Source organism: Notechis scutatus, chromosome Z (assembly GCF_049901735.1).
Source record: "Notechis scutatus isolate UNSWTSFEM ecotype Mainland chromosome Z, rNotScu1.2, whole genome shotgun sequence".
Lineage (NCBI taxonomy): Eukaryota > Metazoa > Chordata > Lepidosauria > Squamata > Elapidae > Notechis > Notechis scutatus.
Window position 1 is genome coordinate 108,621,585 of NC_142025.1, and position 25,179 is coordinate 108,646,763.

Below are 25,179 nucleotides of genomic sequence, written 5' to 3' on the forward strand. Positions count from 1 at the left end.
GTCCACGTTGGTTGTAAGGTGAGGGACGAAGGAAAGACTGAAAGGCCAAGCTGTCTCTCCAGAGAGAGAGACAAAGAGAATGGGGCATTTAGCATCCTCGGATAAAAGGAATTTTGAAAGGCTCGCCGTTGGGTTTAATTTTTCCAAAACGGAGGAAAAGAGGGAGTGGTCACAGGGCTAAGAAGGAGTGGTCTCGCAGAGCGCAGCTACGGAACCGAGACTGGCGCTGGTGGGTGCTTCCCGAACAAGGGGCGGGCATAATCGGAAATTTCTCGAGAAAACAATAGCTTTCGCTTTCTGCTGGGTTTTAATCAAAGAGGAAAAGGCGACAGCGTCCAGATCCTTTAAGGTAGGCCAAATTGTCTTGCGTATTGGAGCGCTTTCTTGCATCTTTCTCACGACTACCGTTTATACTGCTTCGCCTACAGGAAAAACAAAATAGTGTAAACTTGCCTTCCCGATACGTTACTGTCACGATCTCCTGTTCTGGATTTTTTGCGAACTCCACCCCTTTGCACTCAAGTTTCTCAAAGAATCAAACAACTTCTATGCCGGGGATCTCCAAACTTGAAGACTTTAAGACTTGTGGACTTCAACTCCCAGAATTCCTCCTCCAGTCATGTTAGCTCAGGAATTCTGGGAGTTGAAGTCCACAAGTCTTAAAGCTATCAAGTTTGAAGACCCTTGCCCTAATCACATATATAATTTCCAATATTCTGGCTCCTCTTAGTGAACTAAAAAAAACAACAACAGAAAGGCACGTATATCTTCCAGCCAGCACTGATTTCTGGCCACTATCTGGATATGTTGGAGGCTAGAAGTCTGACTAAGTAGGGAAATTGAGGAAGTCAATTTCCGCTCAAGATGAAGGAGAATTAAAACTGAAGTTCTGTTGCCTGCTCTGAAAAGAAAGTATATATCTACCCATACACATAACACACATACACACAAATACACCATATATGTATGTAAGTATGTATGTATGTATGTATAAATATTAATCACTGTCTATTTTGAATACATAACGGAAAGAGGAAACTTGAGAGTTTATAAGGTTGGTGCTGTATGGAACAAAACTGTGACTGAATCTGGATGTTCTGCTTTGGATACCACGAAGCCCCTTCCAGAAGGTAACAAGGAAAGCAAGTTCTGAAGAGGATGTGTAGCGTCCCAGACAATCCTGTGGTTTGCTCAAGCATTTGCTTATATGCTATGTCCTGGATAGAAAGAAGTGAACTGCCAATAATCTTTTCTGCCATCTTCACCACTCTCTGCACTGCCTTCCTGTCTGAAGCAATAATGCTCTATTAACTAGTTACTCCCACTTCATTACCGTATAAGTTGACTACCTTTGGATGTGGTTTTTATTATGCTACTGGTAAACTTCATTCATCTCTAGACCCTGAGTGTCTGGAGGTCCCTAACCATTCTTTAAAGTAAATATCATGTCACCTTACATTTCTAATTATGGGTTGGCTTGCAATGTATTTTAGGCAAGTGTTAAAGCCACATCCTATCAGTAGTCTGTATAAGAGATATTTGTGGTCAGCCTATTTGTGTCAGCTCTTGCTGGCTGATGTTTAAAAAGTGGCAAAGGCACAGTCAGTAATTCTGGCTAACGTTCATCATAGCTTACAAATGTCTCTGATTGTTAATAAGTTAATAATTGGGGAAATTTTCACTCAACTTACAATATCACTGCAGTTCTCTGGGCAAAATTTTGGAAGCAGTTTGCCATTGCCTCCTTCTTATGGCTGAGAAAGTATGACTGGCCCAAGATCACCCTGCTGGCTATATATATCTAAGGTGGGAGTAAAACTCAGGGTCTCCCAGTTTCTAGCCCAGTGCCTTAATTTGCACCAAACTGGCACTCTGAGAATTTACCTCTACCTTAAATCTGGAATTTCAAAACAGCCTGCACTGGACTGCAACATCCACATTCCAAAATAGGGTTGTTGGAAATTATTAGAATTGCAGTCCAACAAGATCTTGAATAGCATCTGGTTGGAGAAATGAGGTCTATGGCAAGTGGTACTGTCCTCAGCCCTACCCAGGCCCACTTCATTTCTAGATGTTTATGCGGGCTGAGCTTTCAAAATCTTTGACTGGCAGTGAACACTAGGTGAATTCCTATTGTCTAAAGAAAATGAAGAATGAGACAGAATGTCTATTAGACAAGTGCTGAGCAGCCAGTGTTTCCATTCCAATTGCTATCAAGAAAGTTAAGTCCCTGATCAAAGCCGCCTTCTCCAGAGTTGGCTAACAGCCCTGCCTAAAATCTAGAAAATTCATTGCTCTCAAGAATGACTTCCAGGAGTCTAGTTAATCTCATAAATCAGAGCAAGCAAAATGGCCAGTTGTTACACTACACTTCCCCTAACTTCTGATAATTAGTGATGTTGGCATGGGTTTATGGGAATCAAACAAGCTCTGGAACCGTACAATTCCTAGCTTTAACTTAGATTGGTATATTTGGGAAACGTCTTTGTCTCTTACCTTGAAATGTATAGGGAGCCACAGATATGACTACGGAGAAGCCATCTAGAAGCTGTTAAGACAACAAATGGAGAAGGATCTGCATTAAAATAAATTCTAGACTTTCAGTGGAGTCATTTTTGTGACCCTACCTTATAGGGTGACAATACAAAATTACATTATAGAAAGAATATCTGGCTTGAGTTTTTTGCATTTGCTGTTATCTCTTATATCTGACTATCCAGAAAAGTCATTTCATGTAGCAGGAAGTGATAGCGGCTGTAATCGATTTGCATGTATTTTGAAATCTCCCCTAAAGAAGAGCATGAAATATTTTCTCTCAAATCTTTCTTAGTGGGATGTTGTATTAGCTTTTCATTGCGTAGAGATAGCTAAAGTGTTGTTTGTCTGTGGGTTTTATATTTTTGATGATGTTCAATCTCAGTGGCTTTAACAGAACAGAAAATTCTACTGCAGTAATAGATTCTGCTGAAGAAAGCAAAGTTTTAGCCTGCTTTAGCTGCAGAAATCTTTCTCTGGGTGAATTCACAAACTGAATTAAACTACAATATGGTTTATTTAATTTGGCTTATCATGATGCATACAGGGTCAGTAAATAACCCTTGATTTTAAAGAGTTAAACTAAGATCTTGAAAGTCCCTTGTTGTCCTATGATTTGATTATTCAATTATTCTCTGCTGGATTCCTGATTGCAGATGTGACATAATGGACTGTGCAAACAGGGAAACATGGTTATTCCAGGTTTGTGTTGTGGCCCATCAAACCTCTAGCTCAGGGGTCCCCAACCACCGGTCCGCGGACCGGTACCGGTCCGCGGAACAAGTCCTACCGGGCCGCTGGTTGCTGGGCACCGCCATCTTTTTTTGATGAAAAAGTGCTTCGGTGAGCTTTTCCGGTAGAAAGCCATTTCTACCGGAAAAGCTCACCGAAGCGTGGCGCTGCCATCTTTTTGATGAAAAAGTGCTTCCGGTGACGTCACAGGAAGCACTTTTTCATCAAAAAAGATGGCGGCGCCCAGCTGATGCCGGTACCGGGTCGCGGCGCCCAGCTGATGCCGGTACCGGGCCGCGGCATAAAAAAGGTTGGGGATCACTGCTCTAGCTAATTCACAGAAGACACAAGGTAATAATGGCTAAAAATGAAAGAATTCACACCAGGAATTGGCCAGATGAGCCATTTTGCTTAGCTAAAACAATCCCTGTACTGTGTCAGATTTCTTTTCCCAGTTGAAATGACTTATCAAAGGTGTGGGAATATACTATTCTCTTAAAATAAAAAAGGTAATTTTTTTTGTCTTTCACAGTTGGCGTGCCTTGTTTCTTCTCCATAGAGCATTAATTATGCATCGATGTGGCCTTCTCACATCCTTTAAAGAGCCAGGTAAATTGAGTATCTGATTGCCGGTTAATGTTGAGTAAAATGGCAAGTTGCACTTTAAAAGGAAGCTATGATGTCTTTCAGCTTATGATTTTAATTGTATAGCTTTGAGGATCATTTGTATACTCTGCCCTTGAAGAATATCTGGATGTTTTAGTAGTGTAAAATACAACAAGGTAGATAGCTTTGTGTGCGCCAAGACCTGCACAAATTGCACCTCTGCTCTGTAAACTGCTTTGGTTGCCAGTTTGCTTCCTGATCCAGTTCAAGATGCTAATTACAGGTAGTCCTCAACTTACAATCACAATTGAGCCCAAATTTCTGTTGTTGAGGCATTTGTTAAGTGAGCTTTGTCCCATTCTACGACCTGCCTTGCCCCAGTTGTTAAGTGAATCACTGCAGTTGATAAGTTAGTAACGCAGTGAATCTGGCTTCCCCAATAACTTTGCTTGTCAGAAGATCAAAAAAGGAGATCACATGACCCCAGGATACTGCAACTGTCATAAAAGTGAACTTGTTGTCAAGCATCCGAATTCTGATCACGTGACCATAGAGATATTTCAAAGACAGAAAGATCATTTAATGACAATTTATCAGAATATTCAGACAAAAGGCATTCTTCTCAAAGAGGGAAAACAGATCCTTATTTTACATTCCATTTTATAGTTAACACAACAAAGACAATGCAAGAGGAAAAGTTGATAGAACAGGTTAAAAGTAACCCCTTTTAAATCAACTACATAAAGTCAAACATGTTAAAATAAAGTAAATCAACTACATAAAGTCAAACATGTTACATGTATGTCCATTTAAATGAGATCTGATTTCAGAAGAGGCATAAAATTTAAGATGTTAGCAAGAAAAAGGCTGTTTGGAGTTCACAAACAGACAAACCAGAATTAGCACTAACAAACTTTTTCTTTGGGAGATAATCTCCAGCCCTCCCTTCTATAGTTTATCTTTTCAGTTTAGGAAGTTAAAAGCTATCAATCAATACATACAGCAGCCGAGTAAAAACATCTCCTACATTCCAGCCTGTAATGAGCCTTAAAAGGTAAAGGTTCCCCACGCTAGTAATTTCCGGCTTTAGGGGGCGGTGCTCATCTATGAAGAGCCAGCGTTGTCCGAAGACATCCCTGTGGCCATGTGGCCAGCGTGACTAAACGCTGAAGGCATATGGAACGCTGTTACCTTCTCACCCTATTTTTCTACTTGCATTTTTACATGCTTTCAAACTGCTAGGCTGGCAGAAGCTGGGACAAAGTAACAGGAGCTCACTCCGTTACGTGGTGCTAGGGATTCGAACTGCCGACCTTTCTAATTGACAAGCTCAGCGTCTTGGCTGAGCCACTGTGTCCCAATGTAATGAGCCTTAATGCCATTTTAAAAGAGAGAAAAATAAGTTAAATTAAAATACAAAGTAATTATGTTAGTTAACAAATTAAAATCATGTCATGCCCCCCTTAGTGGGATAGCAATAAAACTTAAACTTATATACAGTGCTTTACAGCCCTCTCTAAGCAATTTACAGATCTAAGAAGAGAGCTTTTCTGTTACGGCATCCATCTTTTGGAACAACTTTCCCCTGAGGTGAAGCTAGCTCCATCCTGCTGGGCCCTCAAAAAAGGCCCTCAAAACCTGTATATGCATCAAGCTTCTGAATCCCATGCAATTGTAGAGCCCCAATTGGTTGCATTGTATATAAGTTTAGAAGGTGTTCCACTTGCCTTTTTGTTACTATGGTTTTTGCATTTTTAATTGGTTTTGATTATTGGATTTTGCGATTGTTCATTTTTTTAAATTATGTATGGTGCCCAGGGTTTGCACATGTAAGATGGGTTGCCATATAAATCCCATACATTAATAATGATTTGGGGGTTACAGATCTTGGGATAGGGGCATAACACCTACAAAAAATATTTTGTCAGCACTTTCAGCAGTTAACTCTTAGCAGAGGGTTTTCTGCTCTGGGCCAGGCCAGATACTGAGTTAACTAACCTCTTTGTTATTTCCACACCCCAGTGCCTTTGAAAAGCATTTCGGTGGATGTCATTATACGAGGTTTCGTGGCTGACGTCGTATCGGAACTCCAGTACCAGAATGAGGAAAAGAATCCAGTGGAGGCCACTTTTGTCTTCCCTCTGGATGATGAAGCTGCAGTATATGCCTTTGAAGGTCTGATAGATGGGAAAAGGATTGAGGCCCAGATCCGAGAGAAGAAGCAGGTACAAAGTAATAAAACATTTCATTTTGCAAGGGTCTAGCTTTGGGAAGGCATAAGAGGTTATATTGCTGCACCCAGCTACACATCATAATCAACTAAAATCTTATGGTATCTCTGGACATCTGCATAACTGGATAGAAGCACTCCTCTCAAACAGACAACAAATGGTCAAAATTGGGAGCGTCCTGTCAAATTCTGTACCTGTCAACAGTGGTGTCCCCCAAGGCAGCATTCTAGGACCAACTCTCTTCATACTCTGCATAAATGACCTCTGTGATCATATTAAGAGCAACTGCATTCTCTTCGCTGACGATGTAAAGCTATTCAATACCACAGACAATATTGCTACCCTTCAAAAAGACCTCGACTATGTATCAGAATGGTCAAACAAATGGCAACTTCAAATCTCAACAAATAAATGCTCTGTCTTATATATTGGCAAAAAAAGATCAGAAAATAAAATACAAGCTGAATAGTCAAGACCTTGTTGATGATCCAAACTCTGTCAAGGATCTTGGAGTACTCATCTCTCATGATCTAAGTGCTAGAGCCCACTGTAACTACATAGCCAAAAAGGCATTAAGAGTTGTTAACCTAATCTTACATAGCTTTTTCTCTGGTAATATTACACTACTAACTAGAGCATACAAAACATTTGCTAGACCAATACTCGAATACAGCTCATCAGTCTGGAACCCACATTACGTATCTGATGTTAACACAGTTGAGAAAGTCCAGAAATATTTCACAAGAAGAGTTCTCCACTCCTCTACTCGTTGCAGAATACCTTATGCCACCAGACTTGAAATTCTAGACCTAGAAAACCTAGAACTACGCCGCCTTCGGTCCGATCTAAGTATAGTATATAAGATCATACATTGCAATGTCCTACCTGTCAATGAATACTTCAGCTTCAGCCATAACAACACAAGAGCAAACAATAGATACAAACTCAAGGTTAATCGCACCAAACTTGATTGCAGGAAATACGACTTCAGCAACAGAGTGGTCAATGTCTGGAATACTCTACCTGACTCTGTGGTTTCTTACCCAAACCCCCAAAATTTTTACCTTAGACTTTCTACTATTGACCTCATCCCTTTCCTAAGAGGTCTGTAGGGGGCGTGCATAAGCACACCAACGTGCCTACCGTCCCTGTCCTATTGTTTCTTTTATTTTTCTTATATGTATCCATGTATTCATAACTATGTTTTTATTTATACCTATTATCTTGTAAGCAATTGACAAACCAAATAAAATAATAATAAATAAATAAATAAACTATGCTACACAGGTTTAAATACATTTCTTTCAGGTTTTATATATTTTCTTGATGACATTTGTTCCTCTACCATAGTGAAAAATTAAGTGATGGTAGGAATAGTGTAACTGCGCACACCTGTGAATGTGTTTTTTATTTGAAAGGAAGACTATCTGGAAAGGTTACTAAACTCCTTGTCTGAGAACTAGGTGCATGTAATCTTGCCAACATTATGAAAGTGAATTGCCATTGCTGCCTGGGATTTTTTTTTTTAAACCCCCAGAGGTACTTTATTTGTGACCACTTTAATCACTTGTCCTGTTCTTGCCTCTTTCTCCCTCTTCTTCAACCCAGGCAGAGCAAGAATATGATGATGCCCTGAGTGAAGGCCGCCAGGCTTTTCTGCTTGGGAGAGAAGAAAATACCAGTGACATTTTCACATGCAACCTGGGCAATCTTCCTCCTGGTGGGGAAGCCACACTGAAACTGCGCTATGTTCAAGCACTAGCAGTGGAACCAGATGATGCAGTCCGTTTTGTCCTGCCAGCTGTCTTGAACCCCCGCTATGTTCCTGAAGGTAACTAACTATATTCCCAAGTCCAGCATGGAGTCCCCAAAACAAAGCCTCTAATAGGTCCCTTCGCTGCCCTCCCTGCTCAATGTTGTCAGGCACTGGGATAATTAACTCAGTTTCATCCTAAAAACCAACAGCTGTGGCTAGATTCATACAAGATACGAAGGCATAATGTACAATGCTTGCATAGGAGTCGACATGTTGTGTACATTCTTTGGGGATGTGCAGCTAATAGTGTTTCAGTCACAATGTGCAAACACAGCTATGGTTTGCCATTAAAACAATAAACTATTGAAGTAAGAAGCTTGAGAGAGATGCATGCTGCCATTGATCTTTTCCATTTAATTTTACCATTTTCTTTAATGGGTAGAGCTCAAAACGATGTGCAGTTACTAAACCAGACTTCTGCAAGATGGTGCCCTCCAGATGAGTAGAAGAAGATGCAAAGGTCTTGAAGACCTTCAACTATCACAACCCATTATTTTTCTTTCCAAATTGAAAAGAAATACTGATATAAAGTGCTTTTCTTCCCTTCCTATTTTCTTCTAACACCATCTTCATGAAGTAGGCTAGGTTTGCAGGCTGGGGGCTTAGGACAAGATAACATATCCTCCAATTTGAGCAGGATTCTTTATGGTTTTGTGGACACCTCCTTTTCTTGGCAGGAGTAATTGGTTTCTTCTGCGGTAGCCAAATAGTAAGCATATCCCTCTCTGCGTAGCTTTGGAGTCCAAGTAAAGCATCTGCTGGAATAAAAAACCAGAGTGAAGATTGTGACCATACAGAGTTTTGAACCTGAGGTGTCTTGGTCTAAAGCAGGGGTGTTAAACTCAATTTCATTAAGGGCCACATCAGGGCTGTGGTTGACCTCAGGGAGGCATGGCCAGCTGGGTGGGTGTGGCCAGCTTGATGCCACTCCCCAAACTGCTGTCACGTTTCCTCTTCACACTGGGTAGACCAGGCCGAAGCCACGTCGGCCCAATGTTTCCTTTTCGCATTGGGTATATTGGACCAAAGCAAAACAGGCCAGCCTCTTACATTTTCCAGGACAAGCTGGATCCAGCCTGTGGGCCTTGTGTTTGATATCCTTGGTCTAACGTAATAATCCCAGCACCACAGTGCCTCTTTCCTATTTTGGATGGTATGCTTGCCCCAAAAAGGCAGCCATCCCTGGGAATCCTCAAAGAGCCTCCCCACTTTGTATAGGCAGAACCTCACATGTGTTTTCTCTTATCAGGCTCAGAAGGGGGCACCGTTTCCCAGCAGATACCACGAGTGTCCACAGAAGCTCTACCTTATGCTCTCACCCTCAGTGCCAAGGTGGAGTCCCCCTATGGCATCAACCGGGTGGACTCAAAATGCAGTCTTATACAAAATATGTCAGAGGATCGCACTGCTGCCCAGGTAAGGCTGCCCAGGACCTAAAGAGTTGGATTGGGAGAAACTTTGGATAAAAAGTAGTTTTTCAGCATCTGCACACTTCCTACACCACATCAATAGTCTGTATGAAGCCAACAAAAAAATGAAATACAGGATTTTTCACATCATTTGAACTGCCTTTTAGAAGAAAAAAACAAAAATAAGATGTGGGATTAAGACTGATGCTGAAAAGCAGTGGTGCTGCAGCCCCAATAGAACAGGCCCATGATAGTTAACCTATGGCACATGTGCCAGAAGTGGCACGCAGAGCCATCTCTCTGGGCATGCTAGCTGTCGCCCATTGCTCTTCCAAGTTCCAGCGCTTGCCAGCCATCTGGACTTTGCGCAAGCAGGAGCGCCAGTAACCAGAAGAGCAGCTCCCAACGCGCATATGCATGCTGGCCATCTGATCTTCTGGTACGAGTAATGCTCGACTTAACATCTGCTCATTTATTTAATGATGATGTAGAATTACAATAGCTTAGGAAAGGATGCTTTACAGGCATAAAGCATCCTTTCCTAAAGACCATTGCAAAACCCCAACAATCATAATAACACTGTCTGGGTGCCTGGCAACCTTACAATCAGTTGCCAAGCACCTCTCAATCATGTAATCGTCATTGGAAATGAGGAGAGCTGAACTCCTTTGGCAGACAGGTCTTTCAGCCAGCCACCAAAGACAAGAGGGCACCAAAATCTAAATGGAGAGACTGCGTGGTAAGCCAAGGAGTGTGAGGTGCCTGATGGATGGGACAAGCCCAGCACAGGCCTTGTCTTTGTTCAGGGACTGAAAATCCTGCTTGGAGTTTGGCAAAGAAGACTTTCAGCTCCTGAGCAGAGAAGCAGTTTGATAAAAGGAGTGAAGAGGCAGGTCCAGCACAAGCTGCACACAAGTGTCTGTCTCTGCTGGGATTCTAGCTGTTGAGCAAAGCAGTCATATGGGGTCTCGTTCAATGACTGAGATTATGTGATAATTGTGGTTGTAAGTCAAGGGTTACCTGTACATGGTTTCCCAAATAATTATTAGAAATAATCATTATTAGAAATAATAATTAGAAATAATGAACCAACCCCCACTCACTTGCCCTGATGATATTATTTAGGGTTCTAAGGACTGATTGTGCTGGCCAAAAGATTCCCAGTTGCCTGTTCCCCAATCAGGTAGTCTTCGGATATGTTATGCTACCAGTCCCATTATTCCCAAAAAAGCATGGCATTCTGACAAAGGGTAGATGTGCTTGCAAGGCTAAACAAATCTTCTGAAAGTCCTCTTAGAATGGGCCAAATGGCTAGGTATCTGGATGAACTGCTCCTATCAGTGCTCCTATCACAGTTAAAAGCGATCCCCACTTAATGGAAGACTTAAGCCAAGGCAGTGTTTACATAACAAAATTTTAAGCAACTTCCTTGTTTTAGCTACTTAGCATAGCATTTGCCACAAGAATTAATGGCCTGGGGTCTACCACAATGTTAGAACTACAATCTGCAAGCACTTTGATTTCACTTATCTTCCTAAAGGTCTCCTTGGCTAAAGGGCACCAATTTGACCGTGATGTGGAACTGCTGATATATTATGAAGATGTGCACAAGACTAGTACCATTTTAGAGGCTGGGAAATCTGGAGCTACTCCAGGTAAGCAAAGCTGAAGGCAGAGGTGGGAATTTATGCCTCTGTGCTACAGTTCTCAGCAATCCCTCTGGGAACTAGGCCTACCAGTGAAGGATGCTGAGACATGCAACTCAGCAACATATGGAGGAACACAGGTTCTTTATCTTTGGCATAAGCTATCTTGTGGCTGAAGTAGAAGTCCTAAGAATTGGAGGAGTTCTGCCTTGAGTGAAAATGCCTCCTCCTCCTTCTTGTGCCATATCCATCATCGGATGTTGGCAATCATATTGGCGATCCTGTTTTTATCAACAATCGCATGAAAAAGTGCTGTTGAGTTAAGTGTCCAAACCAATCCCATAGGTTTTGAAGCCATGATGTTCTTCTGCTGCCTGGACCTCGTTTGAAAACACCTATTGATTGCTTTCTTCCTGCAAATATAGGTTCACTGATGGGAGACCCAGCCCTCCTGCTAAGCCTGTACCCAAACATTCCAGTTGCCAAAGCAGGTCAGTGTGTTCCTGGAGAGTTTATCTTCCTTCTGGATCGCTCTGGCAGCATGGGTACCTTCATTGGTTATAGTTTGGGCTCACAATCACGCATCGAGAGTGCTAAGGTACTTTAAAGGTGGATGAGTGGGTGAATCAGTTCAATTGTTAAAGAATGGAGAATGAAAAGTGGTCTAGAACAGTGGTTTGCAACCTGGAGTCCTGTGGGGCTGCTATGTCATCATAGGGGGTCCATGAAAGCTTGAAGAAATATCATGAGTTAAATCATGAGTTAAGTCTGGGATGGTCCATGGCCATGGTTTATGGCCACAAAAGGTATTTAAACGGGGTCTGTGGTGAAGAAAAGGCTGGTCTACAATATTTATAGGGTGCATGTATTGTCTGTGTAGAATTTCCTCAAATCTTTTAAGGTGCTTAATCTTTCAAGGTGCTGTACAGGGTCCTTTCCCTCTGACCTGTAAAAACAACTCTGTGAAGTACAGTATCTAGGGAAGGTCACAAAGTGAGAGCTGGGATGATAATTGAAGCCCAAGTCTCTTTAACCTACATCCAAACACAACAGTTGACCTTGCAAAGGGAGGACCTCAGAAAAGTAGAGATGATAAATATGGAAACTGCCATTTTGAATCTGAAAAGATGTGCCGGAGTATCTAAAGTGACTCTGGATGTTTCTCTCCCCGTTCCATTTCAGGAGACCTTGATTTTCTTGCTAAAGAGTCTCCCTCTGGGATGTTACTTCAACATCTATGGTTTTGGCTCTACTTATGACTCATTTTACCCGTGAGTATTAAAAGATGCCTTTTCTCCATCTTTTTATTTCTTGGTTTCTCCAGCTCCTCCTTGTTATGTAAAATATAGTTGGAAAGAATCAAATGAATAATTGGCTTTTAACACAAATACAGGTTTAAAATAGAAGAAACTCCAAAGTCCTGAAATTAGGAGTAGAAGAAAAAAAAATTACACAGTGATGTGTCTTGCATGTGCCACTTCCTTTTCTTAACTTGAAAATCATCTGAAAGCTTTATCATAGAACTTGGTTTAGCTTAGTAATAGCTTTCACTCTCTTGCACCCTCCGCAGGCAGAGTGTTAAGTATACCCAGGAAACTATGGATACATCTGTCCAACGTGTGAAGGAGTTGGATTGTGACTTGGGAGGTACAGAGATTGTAAAACCCCTGAAGGCTATTTACAGCCAGCCATGCTTTGAAGGACATCCTCGACAGGTATTCAGTTCTAATAAGATCTTTCTTTTTAGATAGAATCAGGATTTATACACGAGCACAAAAAGATTTATAGAAAAGCATATAATAATGCCTGTAACTACCAATAAGCTTTAACAATAAGCTAGAACAAGCTTTAAATTTTATTATATGCTATAAGTGTTACAAACATAGTCATGTATGGCTTGCATAGTCTTTTTTGGCTTGCAACCAAATAGATTTAGATTATACCAATTTGTATTTTCTACCATACAGTTGAGACCTTTCATCCATAACTAAATGTTCACATTCATTTCTGTATATATAGCAATGCTATTCTACAAGACCTTCATTTAGATCTATTACATCTTTCTCTTGTTCTTAATTTTACAGGTACATTTCTGTTTTTCTTCCATTTATTCCATTAATCTGCATTCTATACGTTTCATACTCTTATATTCTTCCAAATGTAATTGTTATCACCTGGTGGGCCCATAAATATTGACCTCCAAAGCCATCATGGCATTAGATCATTAAAGTCTTCACATGCCACTTTTAATAAGATAGGGAAAATATTGGTCAGGAGTCCCCAACCTGCAGGTGGCGGTTCACTACTGGGCCGTGGCCTATTCAGAACCAGACCGCATGATAGGTGGGCTGGTGAGTGCACACAGATCCATTCACGTGAGCAGCCCCACAAAGATCTCTCTTGCGTGAGTGTGCATGTGCATCCACCATTCACATGGCCCAGTGCCCCTCTCTCCCTACACCAGGCCACCAGCCGCCTGCTCCAAAAGTGGAGCTGTGAAAGAAGAGGCTGAGTGGGGTAAGAGTGCCTTGCTCGGCTTTTCTGATTGAGTGAGCTGCCTGCACAGGACATCTGATCTGCTTTTGGAGGATTGGGCAGCCCCAGTTAATATGAAGGAGCATGAGACTGTGCCCCCAAAGGCTTCTCTTCTCCGTGCCAAAAGCTTTTGCAAACGAATGAAAGGATTTGGGGGAGTGATCTCACACAGATTCAAGCCTTCTGCCCCTTTGCAAAAGCTTTTGGTGCAGAAAAGCATGAAGGAGCTCAAAACCATGCCCCAAAAACTTCTCTCTTGTAAGTAGAGCTGCACGCACGCACGCACGCACACACATACACACACACACCAGCCCACCACTCATGTGGACCAGTTCCCATCTTCACCACCAGCCGAGCCACAAAAGTTGGAGGCTACTGAACTAGGTTACCAGTCTCAGTTATACCAATACTACATGCAGCATTCTTTATTAATGGTAAATACTACTGATAAGTTTGAGTATATTTTGGTCAATATTCCACCAAGAAAACCAATATGAATTTCACTCCAAATTTGCTTGTATTATTTTTATCAGGTTAAAATTTCTAATATAGAGACTACTTCGCAAGCCAACATACTCACCAACATTGGTAGAACAGAAACAGTGACTATATAAGAGCAGGTCACCATTTCTAGAACCAAACCAGTTTGTGGAATGTTGAATTGTTAAGCAAATCCTTGGCTTCATTCCAGTCCTGTTGTCTCTTTGACAAGCCATAGAAAGTTCAAATTAAATTTCTTCTTATTTCCAATCTTCTTCCTTTCCTATACAATTTTCACTTCAAGTTATTCTCTGTCTCCACAGATCTTTGTGTTCACTGATGGAGAAGTGTCCAATACAAATGAGGTCATTGCTGAAGTTCGACGTAACAGTCACTTCCATAGGTAAGAAAAGGTAAAGGTTTCCCTGTCAGTCATGTCCAATTCTAGTGCACAGTGCTCACGGAACAGGTAAGAAGAGAGGATGCAATTATTTTCTTAATGTTCTTGTTGCTTGGTTTCCATCAGCTTCTTACTTCTTCACCAAACAGGTGCTTCTCCTTTGGAATTGGGGAAGGGGCTTCCACATCCCTGGTCAAAGGCATTGCTCGAGCTGCTGGAGGCAGTGCTGAATTCATCACTGGCAAAGAACGCATGCAGGCCAAGGTGAGGTCTCTTCCTCTTAATGGGTTTTAATTTTGCTGCATGTCGTTGATATATACTGTAGTTCCAGGATTTACCATCTTTTTGGCTGCCACTTAATTATAAGTTTTTAATATTTCAGCTGCAGTAGTTTAATACCTTTGAGATAAGGTGGGGGGCATTAGAAATTACATGGATTCAGTTCTTTAATGCCAACAAGAACTAATTGAAAACCAATTGTTTGTTTTGGTTTATAATACATGTTCTGCATGAGGCACAAGTTTTGGGGTAGTAGATATAGATCCTTGTCTCCTTGTTATTTGGAGCTTGGGGATTAATAATAAAATTATTACAGGTAATCTTCAACTTATGTTTAGTTAGGGTTAGGGTTGCCTTCTTTGCAGCCAAAAGCTGCAGTTTATATTTAGTTTTCAATCAAGTTTTTTTGTTTTGCTACTATTATTACCAGTCACAGTCCAGAGGACTTGCTGTGTCATGTGGAGTGGGAGCAGAAGAGAACATCTATGTGCAGCTGAAATGTTGATTGTTTTTGCAGATGCTGTTCCGTAATCTCAAAGCTAGAGCACTGACAACCTTAATATTTTAAAAATAAATTTTGTATTTTATTTATCAGAGGATGCTGAAATCTTATATTGCTTCTTTATAAAATTCCTGTTTCCTGCAGGCTTTGCAAAGTTTGAAGAAAGCCCTTCAGCCAGCGGTATCAGGGATCTCTCTGAACTGGGAACTGCCATCTGGCCTTGAGGCCAAACCTGTGGGGTCAGGCCCTCAGGTCATTTTCCAAGGTCAGCGCTGCCTCATCTATGCCCAGATCCGGGGCCAACTTCAGGCAAGTGATCCACCTGGGGCCCACCAACTTGAGAAATCCTCCCTCCTGTGGTGTGGACTATGACTTGTGCTGGTTCAGCTAAGGGTATTTCAGTGGCCCTTCCTTGGCAGCTCTAATTCCAAAACATCCTGGTTCTCAGAAAGAATTTCCCTTCTTTTCCCCTTCCTTTCTTTTGTTTTTATGCAGACGACAGGCTCCATGGAGGGGACAGCCATTGTTCGGTATAATTTCCAAAATGAGAGTCCCACAGAAACAACAAAATTCTCATTCCAACTTGAGAAGACAGACAGGTAGAACCCAGAACTTTTCCTTCAAGGTGCAACCCAAGTCTGAACAAACCCTTTAAAAGAGGCACATGAGTATGTTAGTGGGAGCACATTCAAATCATGTCTCTGAATCCTGAAGCAGATGCCTCTTTTTTCAGATTCACAGAGTTTCTTCATGAGCTGCTCCCAGCTATCTCTTCATACATGATGCAACCAGGAGCAGCTTATGAACCAAGAAAAAGATGAAGCTGTTTCGTTGATTCAAAGAGAGGTGCTTTTCACCCAGCACAGTCATTTCCTCTTGGAGATAATATGTCCTTTGTATGTTAATGCCAAATGAAAGTAGGAAACCACCACCTTAATCAACTTTATTGCTCAGATCTGTGTGTCATTTCTTGCCCTCTGGATTCATATCCTTTAGCCAAGAGATTTGGCTGGTTTCATAATTGTTCTGTCAGTTTTCAGAATGAAAATATAGTTAACAAGACATTAACTAAAGACCAACAGCTCAAGCCAATGCAAAATAAAACACGTGCTCTTTCATGTTACTTCCAGGCTATAGAAGTGTTCCCCAAGGGGTACATTCAGGCTCTGCTTTTTCTCTTTTCAGAGAAGAGACAACAAGGAGAGCCTAGATTTTTAGCCTAGATTTTTCAGCTTCATGAGTTAAAATGCAAAACAAGCAGTTAGTCGCTATTCATTTTTTCCTGTATTTACTGTCAGCTGACCCTCTGGGCAGAAAACCATGATATAGAAGGAACTGACAATCAATTAAGGCTTGGTGTGTGATGTAATGTCAGCCCTTTCTCTACACATCCTTGCCCTTTCTGTGCAGGCTCCCTGTTCACCGTCTTGCAGCTCAGGCGCTGTTGCAGGAATTAGAAGAGGACAAGGAGATGGTGGAGGAAAAGCGGCTCCTGGCGCTAGAGACAAGCCTGAGCTCTGGGGTGGTGTGTTCCCAGACAGCCTATGTGGGTGTGAACACGGAGCTGGGCAAGCCGGTTCAAGGACCTCTCCTCCGCCGAGATGTCCCCCTTCCAGGTGAGTTGGGAGCAAAAGGTGGCGGATCAGTCCCAGGCCTTGAGTGGCCATTGAATCAACTAGGGGTCCGATTTGCAGCTGAGCTTCTCCAGATAGTCTGAAGTCTTGCCTGGTAGAGCTTCTGTTAAAAAGCCCAGTGCTCCCTGGATTTTAGCTTTCCATTAGTTGGCAGAGCAAGTTGCAGGTATCCACTCGTATTGATTGCCAGGTATTGTCAACATACCATATTTTTGTAATGACCTAGCTGGATTGCTAGTTTTTTACTTCCTCCCTGAGCTGTCAGGTTGTTGGATGTTTAATATCTGAATAGGAATCGTTGATTGTACAATCTAAAATAATAGATAAAGTAATGATTTCTGTATTAGGCCATTCCCTCTTTCCTTCAGAGAAGAAACCATTCCAGGCATTTTTCTGACTTCTCCTTGTAGGCAGCTGCAAATCTTTCTTGAGAAAGTTATTATCCTTATAGGGATGGGAGAGCAGCTTTTTAGTAGTTTGGGGGGTCACAATGTTTAATGTTGGTAAAGAATTGGACAATGATGCATAATGCTCCAGATAGTCCCTATTTTCCCAGGTTTTGAAACTACAGACTGGGGTTATTCTAAGAAGTATGTGTGTGTACTTGTGCCTTCAAATCAGTATTGATACCTGGTGACTGCCTCAACAAGTTTACTTGTCAAAGTTTCAAAAGTGGTTTGCTATTGCCTTTCTCTCAGAATTAAGATAAAGGGGTGGGCTCCAGTTCACCCAGCTGACTTTGTGACAGAACTAAAACTCACATGTCCTGCTTTCTGGCTATTTTAAAAAGATAATTCAGGCTGCCAATCATATTCCAGCTCAGACTTGCTATCTCATTCACTCTGCATCTACTGGAATTTAGGCTAACATTTCTTAACTATGGCAACCTTAAGATGTGTGGACTTAACCTCACTAGGGAATTATATAAACTTGAAGCCCATGCATCTTAAAAGTTGTCACGGTTGAGAAATACTCATCTATATGATCTATTCTAGACCATTCAGCGCTCATGGGGGAATAGGACACGAAGAGAAGGAAAAATTAATCTTGTCTTATTATAGTTCCTATTGCAAAACATTTTCCTATGTTCTGTTTTACTTTGGAACAGCTGCAGTTTTCACATATGCATCGCCAGTAGCGCTCCGAATGAAAGCGGGATCACCAGGTAAAAATAAATGCAGTTCAGGTGAATGTCTAGGGGCAAGTATGTATCAAAACCAGAAAGGTAATTCCTGTCAGTCATTGTACAAGCAAATGAAATACTATTCTCATTAATTTTCTTTACATTCTGTATGAAGATCAAACATGGAGTGCATTTGCTCATATTAATAAATACAATAAATACTTGTAAAATATTATTTGTGTAATGTTGTTTTCAGTTTTGCTGCAATCACTAATTTTTGTGAGGCTGGCAGAATTGAGATGAAAACAACTGTTGGGAATCCAAAATTGGTCCTTTAAGACAATGCCTAACATTTGGGCCTCTGAAAGTCTTATTTTTGAAGCTGCAGGTAACAAAATGTAAAGTATTGTGACATGGCGGGAGGAATGAAACAGGCAGTTTTATTGTTAATAATAAGGAGCTCTAGAAACCTGTCGTTTAGTGACTGATTGAAACAATGATTTTTAGTGAGGGCATTTCAACCTTGTCAATTTTAAAATATGTGGACTTCACTTAGCTGGGGAATTCTGGGAGTAAAAGTCCATGAATTTTAAACAGTACAATTAAAAGATGGACAGTGAGTGGTAGATGCAAGCATTTCGTACTGATCCATCAGTACCAAATTTAGAATAACATGGTTAAAAGCGGCATAAAATAGAGGGTCTAGCAAGAACATTAATTAAACATATATCGTGTGCGAGGAACCAACCAATGACAAACCTTACACCCACAGAAGGCATAGATTGATATAGCTGTTTCTGAACACGCAAAGGAGGCTTCAATCGATTGATGGCAACTGCTTCAGCAAACTGCAGAAAATGAGAGTTCCTGTGGCACAATAAAACTTAGAACGTGATGTTTGGATCGACTTGGTGACCCTTAGCTAGTATATGTCTCGTGATAACCAAAGAAGGCATCTTATGGCCATGATTTGCTGGAACTCTCATTTTCTATGGTTTGCTGAAGCAGTTTCCATCAATCAATTGAATCCTTTGTGCATGCAGTAACAGCGGTGTATCAATCTACACCTTTCATGGGTGTAAGGTTTATCATTGGTTGGTTCCTCACACACGTTATACATTTAATTAATATTCTCGCTAGATCTCTATGCTGATTTTAACCGTGCTATTGTAAGTTTGTACTGACTAGTCAATACAAAATGCTTGCATCTACCGCTGTTCATCTTTTAATTATATTGTTTAAATTATTAAAGGGGACTAATTGTTTTAAATATCTTAAACGTTGAAGTTGAGAAATATTGTACTGATCTAAACCATCCAGAGCTCATGAAGGACTGGAAAGACACAGAAGGAAACGTTAACTTACAGCTTTTATTGCAAAAGTTGTCCTGTGATGTTTTATTTTGGAATTTCCACAGCTGCCAAATCAGATCATGGAACATATTTCGGCTCACGGTCGTTAGGTTCAGTTTTCAATGTGAGGGCGAAGAGATGTGCTGTACCACAAATGGAATGTAAAGGTAATTCCCATAATCACAGTGGAAGGCTATTTTTTTAAAAGGCCATTTTCACAAATGTCCATGATCCTAAAGGTGCTTTTGCAAGAGGCAACTAGACTTTCTTTAACCAGAAAGTCTAGTTGCCTCTTGAAAAAGCACCTCTGGGACAACCATGACCTGGATGACTGAGAATCTCCATAGACAAATGTCCCTTATATTTTGCGTATGTCAAACATGGAATGTAGCTGTGTCAATAACTGCAAGGTGACTAAAATTGTTCTGACCCAGCTTCCCAAACACAACAAACCCTCTGATGTGAACTCAAAAGATTCCTTTATTAGGAATGCCAGAAGCCCCGGCAAAAAGTTTCTTTTGCAGACTAACAAGTCCAGCCAGCCGGAAGATGAATAGTTGTCTGCCACACTTACTCATCTCCGCCCCCTGCTTTTTATCCCCAGAATTAGGTGCGGCCTTGCTAGCAGAGATGGTTCTTCCTTCCCCAGGATCGGCCAGGGCTTTCCACTGCTCTCCCCTTTTCTGCCTTTTGTGCAGCCGCACGTCAGGCACTAGACCCAGTGTTCCTCTTCTTCTTCATCAACCACCTCCGGACCTGGGGGCTGTTGATTCTCCTTCTCCATTTATTTATATGACTACCCAAGCTTGCCAAACCAAACCTGGGTGGCTAACCTAAAATAATCAACAGTAATATCAATAAGAACAAATAATACTTCCTACTGCCAGCCTTCTGAGATGGGTACATTTAACATCCCAAATATCCAGGGGGGAAAAACAGATTGTTAGTGTCTTTTGAAAAGCTGGCAGGATTGAGGTTAATCAAATCTTGAAGGTTTTTTTTTTTTTGGGGGGGGGGGGAGGACACAAATCAATCCAAGATGCAGGTACTGCATAAAAAAGACATGTTTCTTCGATTCAGCCAGGTGACAAAGGGACCTAAAACATAACCTGTTCACAAGCACAAATGAGAGAGGCAGGTGGTCCTACAAATAACCTGGTTGCATATCTTTGTTTTAGGTTATGTTGTATTTTCTGATATCCAATATTTTGCTTTTGTGAGGTTAGTAGAATGGGGTGGAAAAATATGAGTGTTCAACATTGGATCTTTGAGCAGAGCCCTAGGATTTGTATCACCCAAAGTTTCATGTCTGATGTTGCAGATAGTCAGATTTAAAAGATAAACATAGAGGAGGGATGAAACGGGCAATTTAGTAACCAGTAAGTGAGATCTAGAGACTTGTACTTCAAAATCCTGTTTTTAAATCTCTTCAAGGTTTCATATTAATACAGGTAGATGACCACAATTGAGCCCCAAATTTGTTGTTAAGTGAAACATTTGTTAAGTGAGTTTTGCCCCATTCTACAACTTTTCTTGCCACAGTTAAGTGAATCACTGCAGTTGATAAGTTAGTAACGTCTGTTAAGTGAATCCAGCTTGCCCATTGACTTTGCTTGTCAGGAGGTCGCAAAATGAGATCACATGATCTTGGGATGCTCCCACGGTCATAAGTATGAACCAGTTTCCAAGCATCTGAATTTTGATCACATGATCAAAATTGTATCATCATGGGGATGGTACAAAAGTTGTAACTGTGAAAAATGGCCGTAAATCACTTTTTTCGTGCTGTTGTAACTTTGAACAATCACTAAATGAACTATTGTAAGCCGAGGACTACCTGTAGATAACACAAAAAGGATCTAATTCCATTGTTCCAGCTCTGGTTAAAAAAGCTAAAATACAACACCTGGATTAACATTGTTTCTTTTTTCCCCTGCCTCAACTCAAAAATAAAATGTAAATATCAGAATGGATTTGTTCTTTTATTTAAAGCCTATTTGGTTTTATTAAAACACGATTTCACCTTATTAAGAGTAGTCTCTTTGGTAAAAAGTTAAGATGGACAGCAAATGAAAAGGTGAAGATAACATTTGTGAGATGATCAGTTATATGGATATGATTAAATAAGTAAATAATCTAGAGTTATAATAGTAGTTCCACTCTTACACTATGATTTTTGCTTCTGTATTTAGTGAGAAAATCACCCCATCCAGCAAAAGCTTTGAACAGGCAAGTTGACACATTCAATGTAAAACAACCAGCTAAGAGGAAATTGAAGGTAAACTTTGATGGGTTTTGAACATCTCCATTTCTAAGATCCCCTTTTTCACCAGCTCAAGAAGCAGCACTAAGGAAGAAGAATCTCCTCTTTTGAAGTTGGTATCCCTGCAGAATGCAGATGGCTCCTGGCCTCATGGGCCTGCCTTAGCCACCATACTAGACCTGAGTGAAGCTGAGATCTCAGACAAAGCACCAACCCATGTAAGTTTCTGTAATGAACAGCAAAAGCTTTATTCATTTATTATTGTCTATCGATAGAAAAAGCTTTCTTGAGTCCATGTCCAGTTAATTTGAGGTAAAGGACTACAGAATTAAAATCATGTAAGCATTTTAGAACCTTCCAAATGCAGTGGGCATCAAATCACCCATTGCAGGTAGCAAGGATAGAAGCAAGAAATTGTGAAAGTTGTATTCCAGAAAATCTAGAGGATAGCAAATTCCAGAGTTCAGAACAAACTAAAAAAACCTGTGACACTGATAGAAAGTAAGCAGGCATTTTTTAGGAATGTAGGAGCTGTCATAACAGGTAGGAAGACAAGGCAATGCGTGTTTACTCTGCCCTTAATCCCTGATTTTGCCATGATGGGGGATGGAAGGGCACAGCCATCTTATGTGGCCCTTCCTAAAAATATTTTAACATCTTCAATACTTCATACATATTACGGAGCATTTAGCTCACTCAACAAAGCTATCTCAGCATTAGGACACAGAGTGGACTAGACCCTGGAGGTGGTTGCCAATAATCAGGGGTTGGAAAGGTAGGGAAGATGTCTTAATTGAATTTCACTCCATGGAAAACATAGAGTCTTAACTATTGTTAAATCCATGGAATCCATTATCTATTTCAACCTATTGTTTTGAATTCCGGATAACAGCTCGCTTGTATTTCTGATTTTGTTACTGAATAGTTATTTTAGCCATCATTTGGAAACAATATTTTGCACTTCTGTACAGGAATAATATGTAAGGCTCATGTAGCATCTTTTCCCTACCATTGCTTTCAGGTGACCCCAGATATATGGGCAACAGTGCTGGCTATTCTCTGGCTTCATTTGAATGCTGCAGAGAAGAGAGATGAATGGGAACTGCTGGAAGGAAAAGCTGTCCATTGGCTCCAAGTGAATTCAGGTGATGTATTGAGAGCAGCTTGTCAAAGGAAATCTATCTCAGGATAAGAAATACAAGTGAGTGACAGTCCTTAATCTACCTGGGGTGATTATGGAAACAACTAATCAATACCACATCTTGTTAGTACTTGGAGACCATGGGGAAATCCTGGGACTGCTTCCCAGACTGAGAGTTGAAGAAGCATCTTAAAAGAAGGCAGTAGGATCAATTGTACATTATTGCCAAGGCTACCTTGAAATGTCCATGAGGCAAACCAGGAATTTGATTCAAGGGAATCTTTGTTTTATGGAAAAAGAGATTTGGTGAATACTTTTTTGATGGATCAGTTCCTTAAGATTCCCCCAGCCATAATAGCCGCTGCTGAGAATTCTGAGAGTTGACTTCCTAAAGTTTACAGGGCATCTAGATTCATGTGAATTTTGGACATTGGAAGATGTGCTAAATGCTATTATGTTGTTTAAACTGAAGTGGGTATTGTTGAATGATCCTGATTCTTGACTATTCATTTACAGGAGATCAACTGGCTAAGTGTGTGAATGCTGGCAATGAAGTTCTGGGAAGCAGAGTCAGCCCCCAGGTATTTGGGCTCTGAGTTTACAGTGTCATCCTATGCCTGAAACTGGGACATCTGCATCTATTCTGCTTCTTTTCTTGCTGCAATGTAATCTGCTACAACCTCCATTAGAATCTACTAGGTTCTGGGTTGTCATTCCCTTGAAAGTACCAGTGCATTGCTTACAAACTCACTAAGTTCTAATGCATCACAAATTGCTCTACTGGTGCATTGATATGCAAGCATTCTAGGCACAAATGTAGCAATAGTGAGTATTTAGGCTTATATATCACCCTATAGCATTTTACAGCACTCTCTGGGAGGTTTACAATATTGAAGCATTATTTGCATATTGCCCCCAACTGTCTGGGTCCTCATTTTATCAGTCTTGGAAGGATGGAAGGCTGAGACAACTTTGAGCCCTATCAGGATTGAACTCCTGTGTGCAGAGTTTGCTGGTAATACTGTATTCTAAACACTATCCCACCAATAGATTTATATTCTAAATCTATCCCACCAATAGATTTATATTTATTCCATGCTATATATATATATATATATATATGTGCCTGGGGGGAAAACATCACTTTTGAAAGAATGAAAATTAAGACTAACACCTACCACCCCAATATTTCTGCTTTAATTTGTTAAAGTTTATATTAAGACCTTGGAACATAAGTATGTATGCATCCTCCACTAATTAAAAATTAGGGATGCATTCCTAATCCCAGCAAAGCCTGAGATGGATTCCTATAATAAATGAGATTTTTTACTGATCTGAGAGAGCAATAAAGGATTAAACGATCTAGTTAAGAATAAAAAGATAATGTTAAGATAATGTTTCTGATTGGTTGTCAATTTTATTACGCTGGCAATATAAAATAATGAAGGAGATGCTTACAAAAAGAACCACTTTGGTATAGTGATTAAGGCATCAAGCAGAAATCAAGTTGTTTTGAGTCTTGCTTCAGGCACAAAACAGCTGGGTGATCTTGAGCTAATTATACTCTTAGCCTTTGGAAGCAGGCAATGGTAAACCACTGCTGAAAAACCTTACCAAAAAACAAACTGCAGTGTCTACTCCAGCCTTTACCAAAAGTCAACAATAACTCAAAGGTACACTCATGCTTAAAAATATAATATGAGTTTCTCTCACTATTTTTGTAGTTTGATTTAATATCCATAAATATGTTAATAAAGTTTGGAAATTGGAACAATAGGTTTAAAATGAATTATGCAACACTTGGAGTTTATCAATATACAAAGAATTTTGGATTTATTGAATTTGAAGGTGATTATTCTCTAATAACCACCCCAGACATCTTGAATAGATGGTATACATACCATTTATATAATGAATAGAATAACTACTCTGCATAAAGATTTAATGCTGTGATTAAAAACTGGCCTTTGTTTTTCTCTTGGATATAAATGTGACTTTACTTTTTGGACAGGTACTTGTTGTGGGGGTCATCCTCAATGAAATAGATTACTGAGGGAGTGAAATTAACAAAGTTTCTAAGATGCATTAATGATCTACTATTTGACAAGATGTGCTACAACAGACCCTTAAGTCAAATACTTTTCCTAAACAAATGAGAATTTTCTAGGATAGGCACACCTGTTCAAATTGTCAAGATAAAGCCTGTAAATAACATTGCATGTAATCTCTCAGCAGATGGCAGCATCTCTCCAATATTGCCTGAGCTAAGAAGATAAGCATAATAAGACCCTATTAAATAGAAGGCTACATAAGCTTTGGTCAAGGATATCAACAAGACCTTCCCCCACAGTCTTAAATCTTCTTTAAAGTGATCCAGTTCAGATTTGTTCCCAGATTAAATCAGTTTAATAGGCTTTGACTGCAGATAGTCCTTGACTTATAATCACAGCTGAGCCCAAAATTTATGTTAAGGGAGACATTTATGAGTTTTCCCC

At 40.5% G+C, this 25,179-nt stretch overlaps 1 protein-coding gene across 5 annotated transcripts; it reads left to right on the top strand.

The window, feature by feature from the left end:
- LOC113423002 (von Willebrand factor A domain-containing protein 5A-like) lies at positions 1–24,443 on the top strand. Of its 5 annotated transcripts, none has more exons than XM_087946614.1 (20): positions 1–349; positions 3,800–3,876; positions 5,896–6,098; positions 7,713–7,935; positions 9,170–9,336; positions 10,870–10,984; positions 11,401–11,573; positions 12,158–12,246; positions 12,546–12,690; positions 14,314–14,393; positions 14,540–14,654; positions 15,316–15,480; positions 15,667–15,770; positions 16,582–16,787; positions 17,914–18,030; positions 19,346–19,447; positions 21,473–21,509; positions 21,614–21,761; positions 22,565–22,688; positions 23,201–24,443. In XM_087946614.1, the coding sequence occupies exons 2-20, from the start codon at positions 3,837–3,839 to the stop codon at positions 23,278–23,280; spliced, it is 2,433 nt and encodes an 810-aa protein (XP_087802740.1). In that variant the 5' UTR covers positions 1–349; positions 3,800–3,836; the 3' UTR covers positions 23,281–24,443. The 5 variants fall into 5 exon arrangements, with proteins under 5 accessions (XP_087802740.1, XP_087802741.1, XP_087802742.1 ...); XM_087946615.1 differs by having other exon boundaries at positions 17,914–18,009; XM_087946616.1 differs by having other exon boundaries at positions 17,914–17,991.
- Positions 24,444–25,179: the final 736 nt, after the last annotated feature.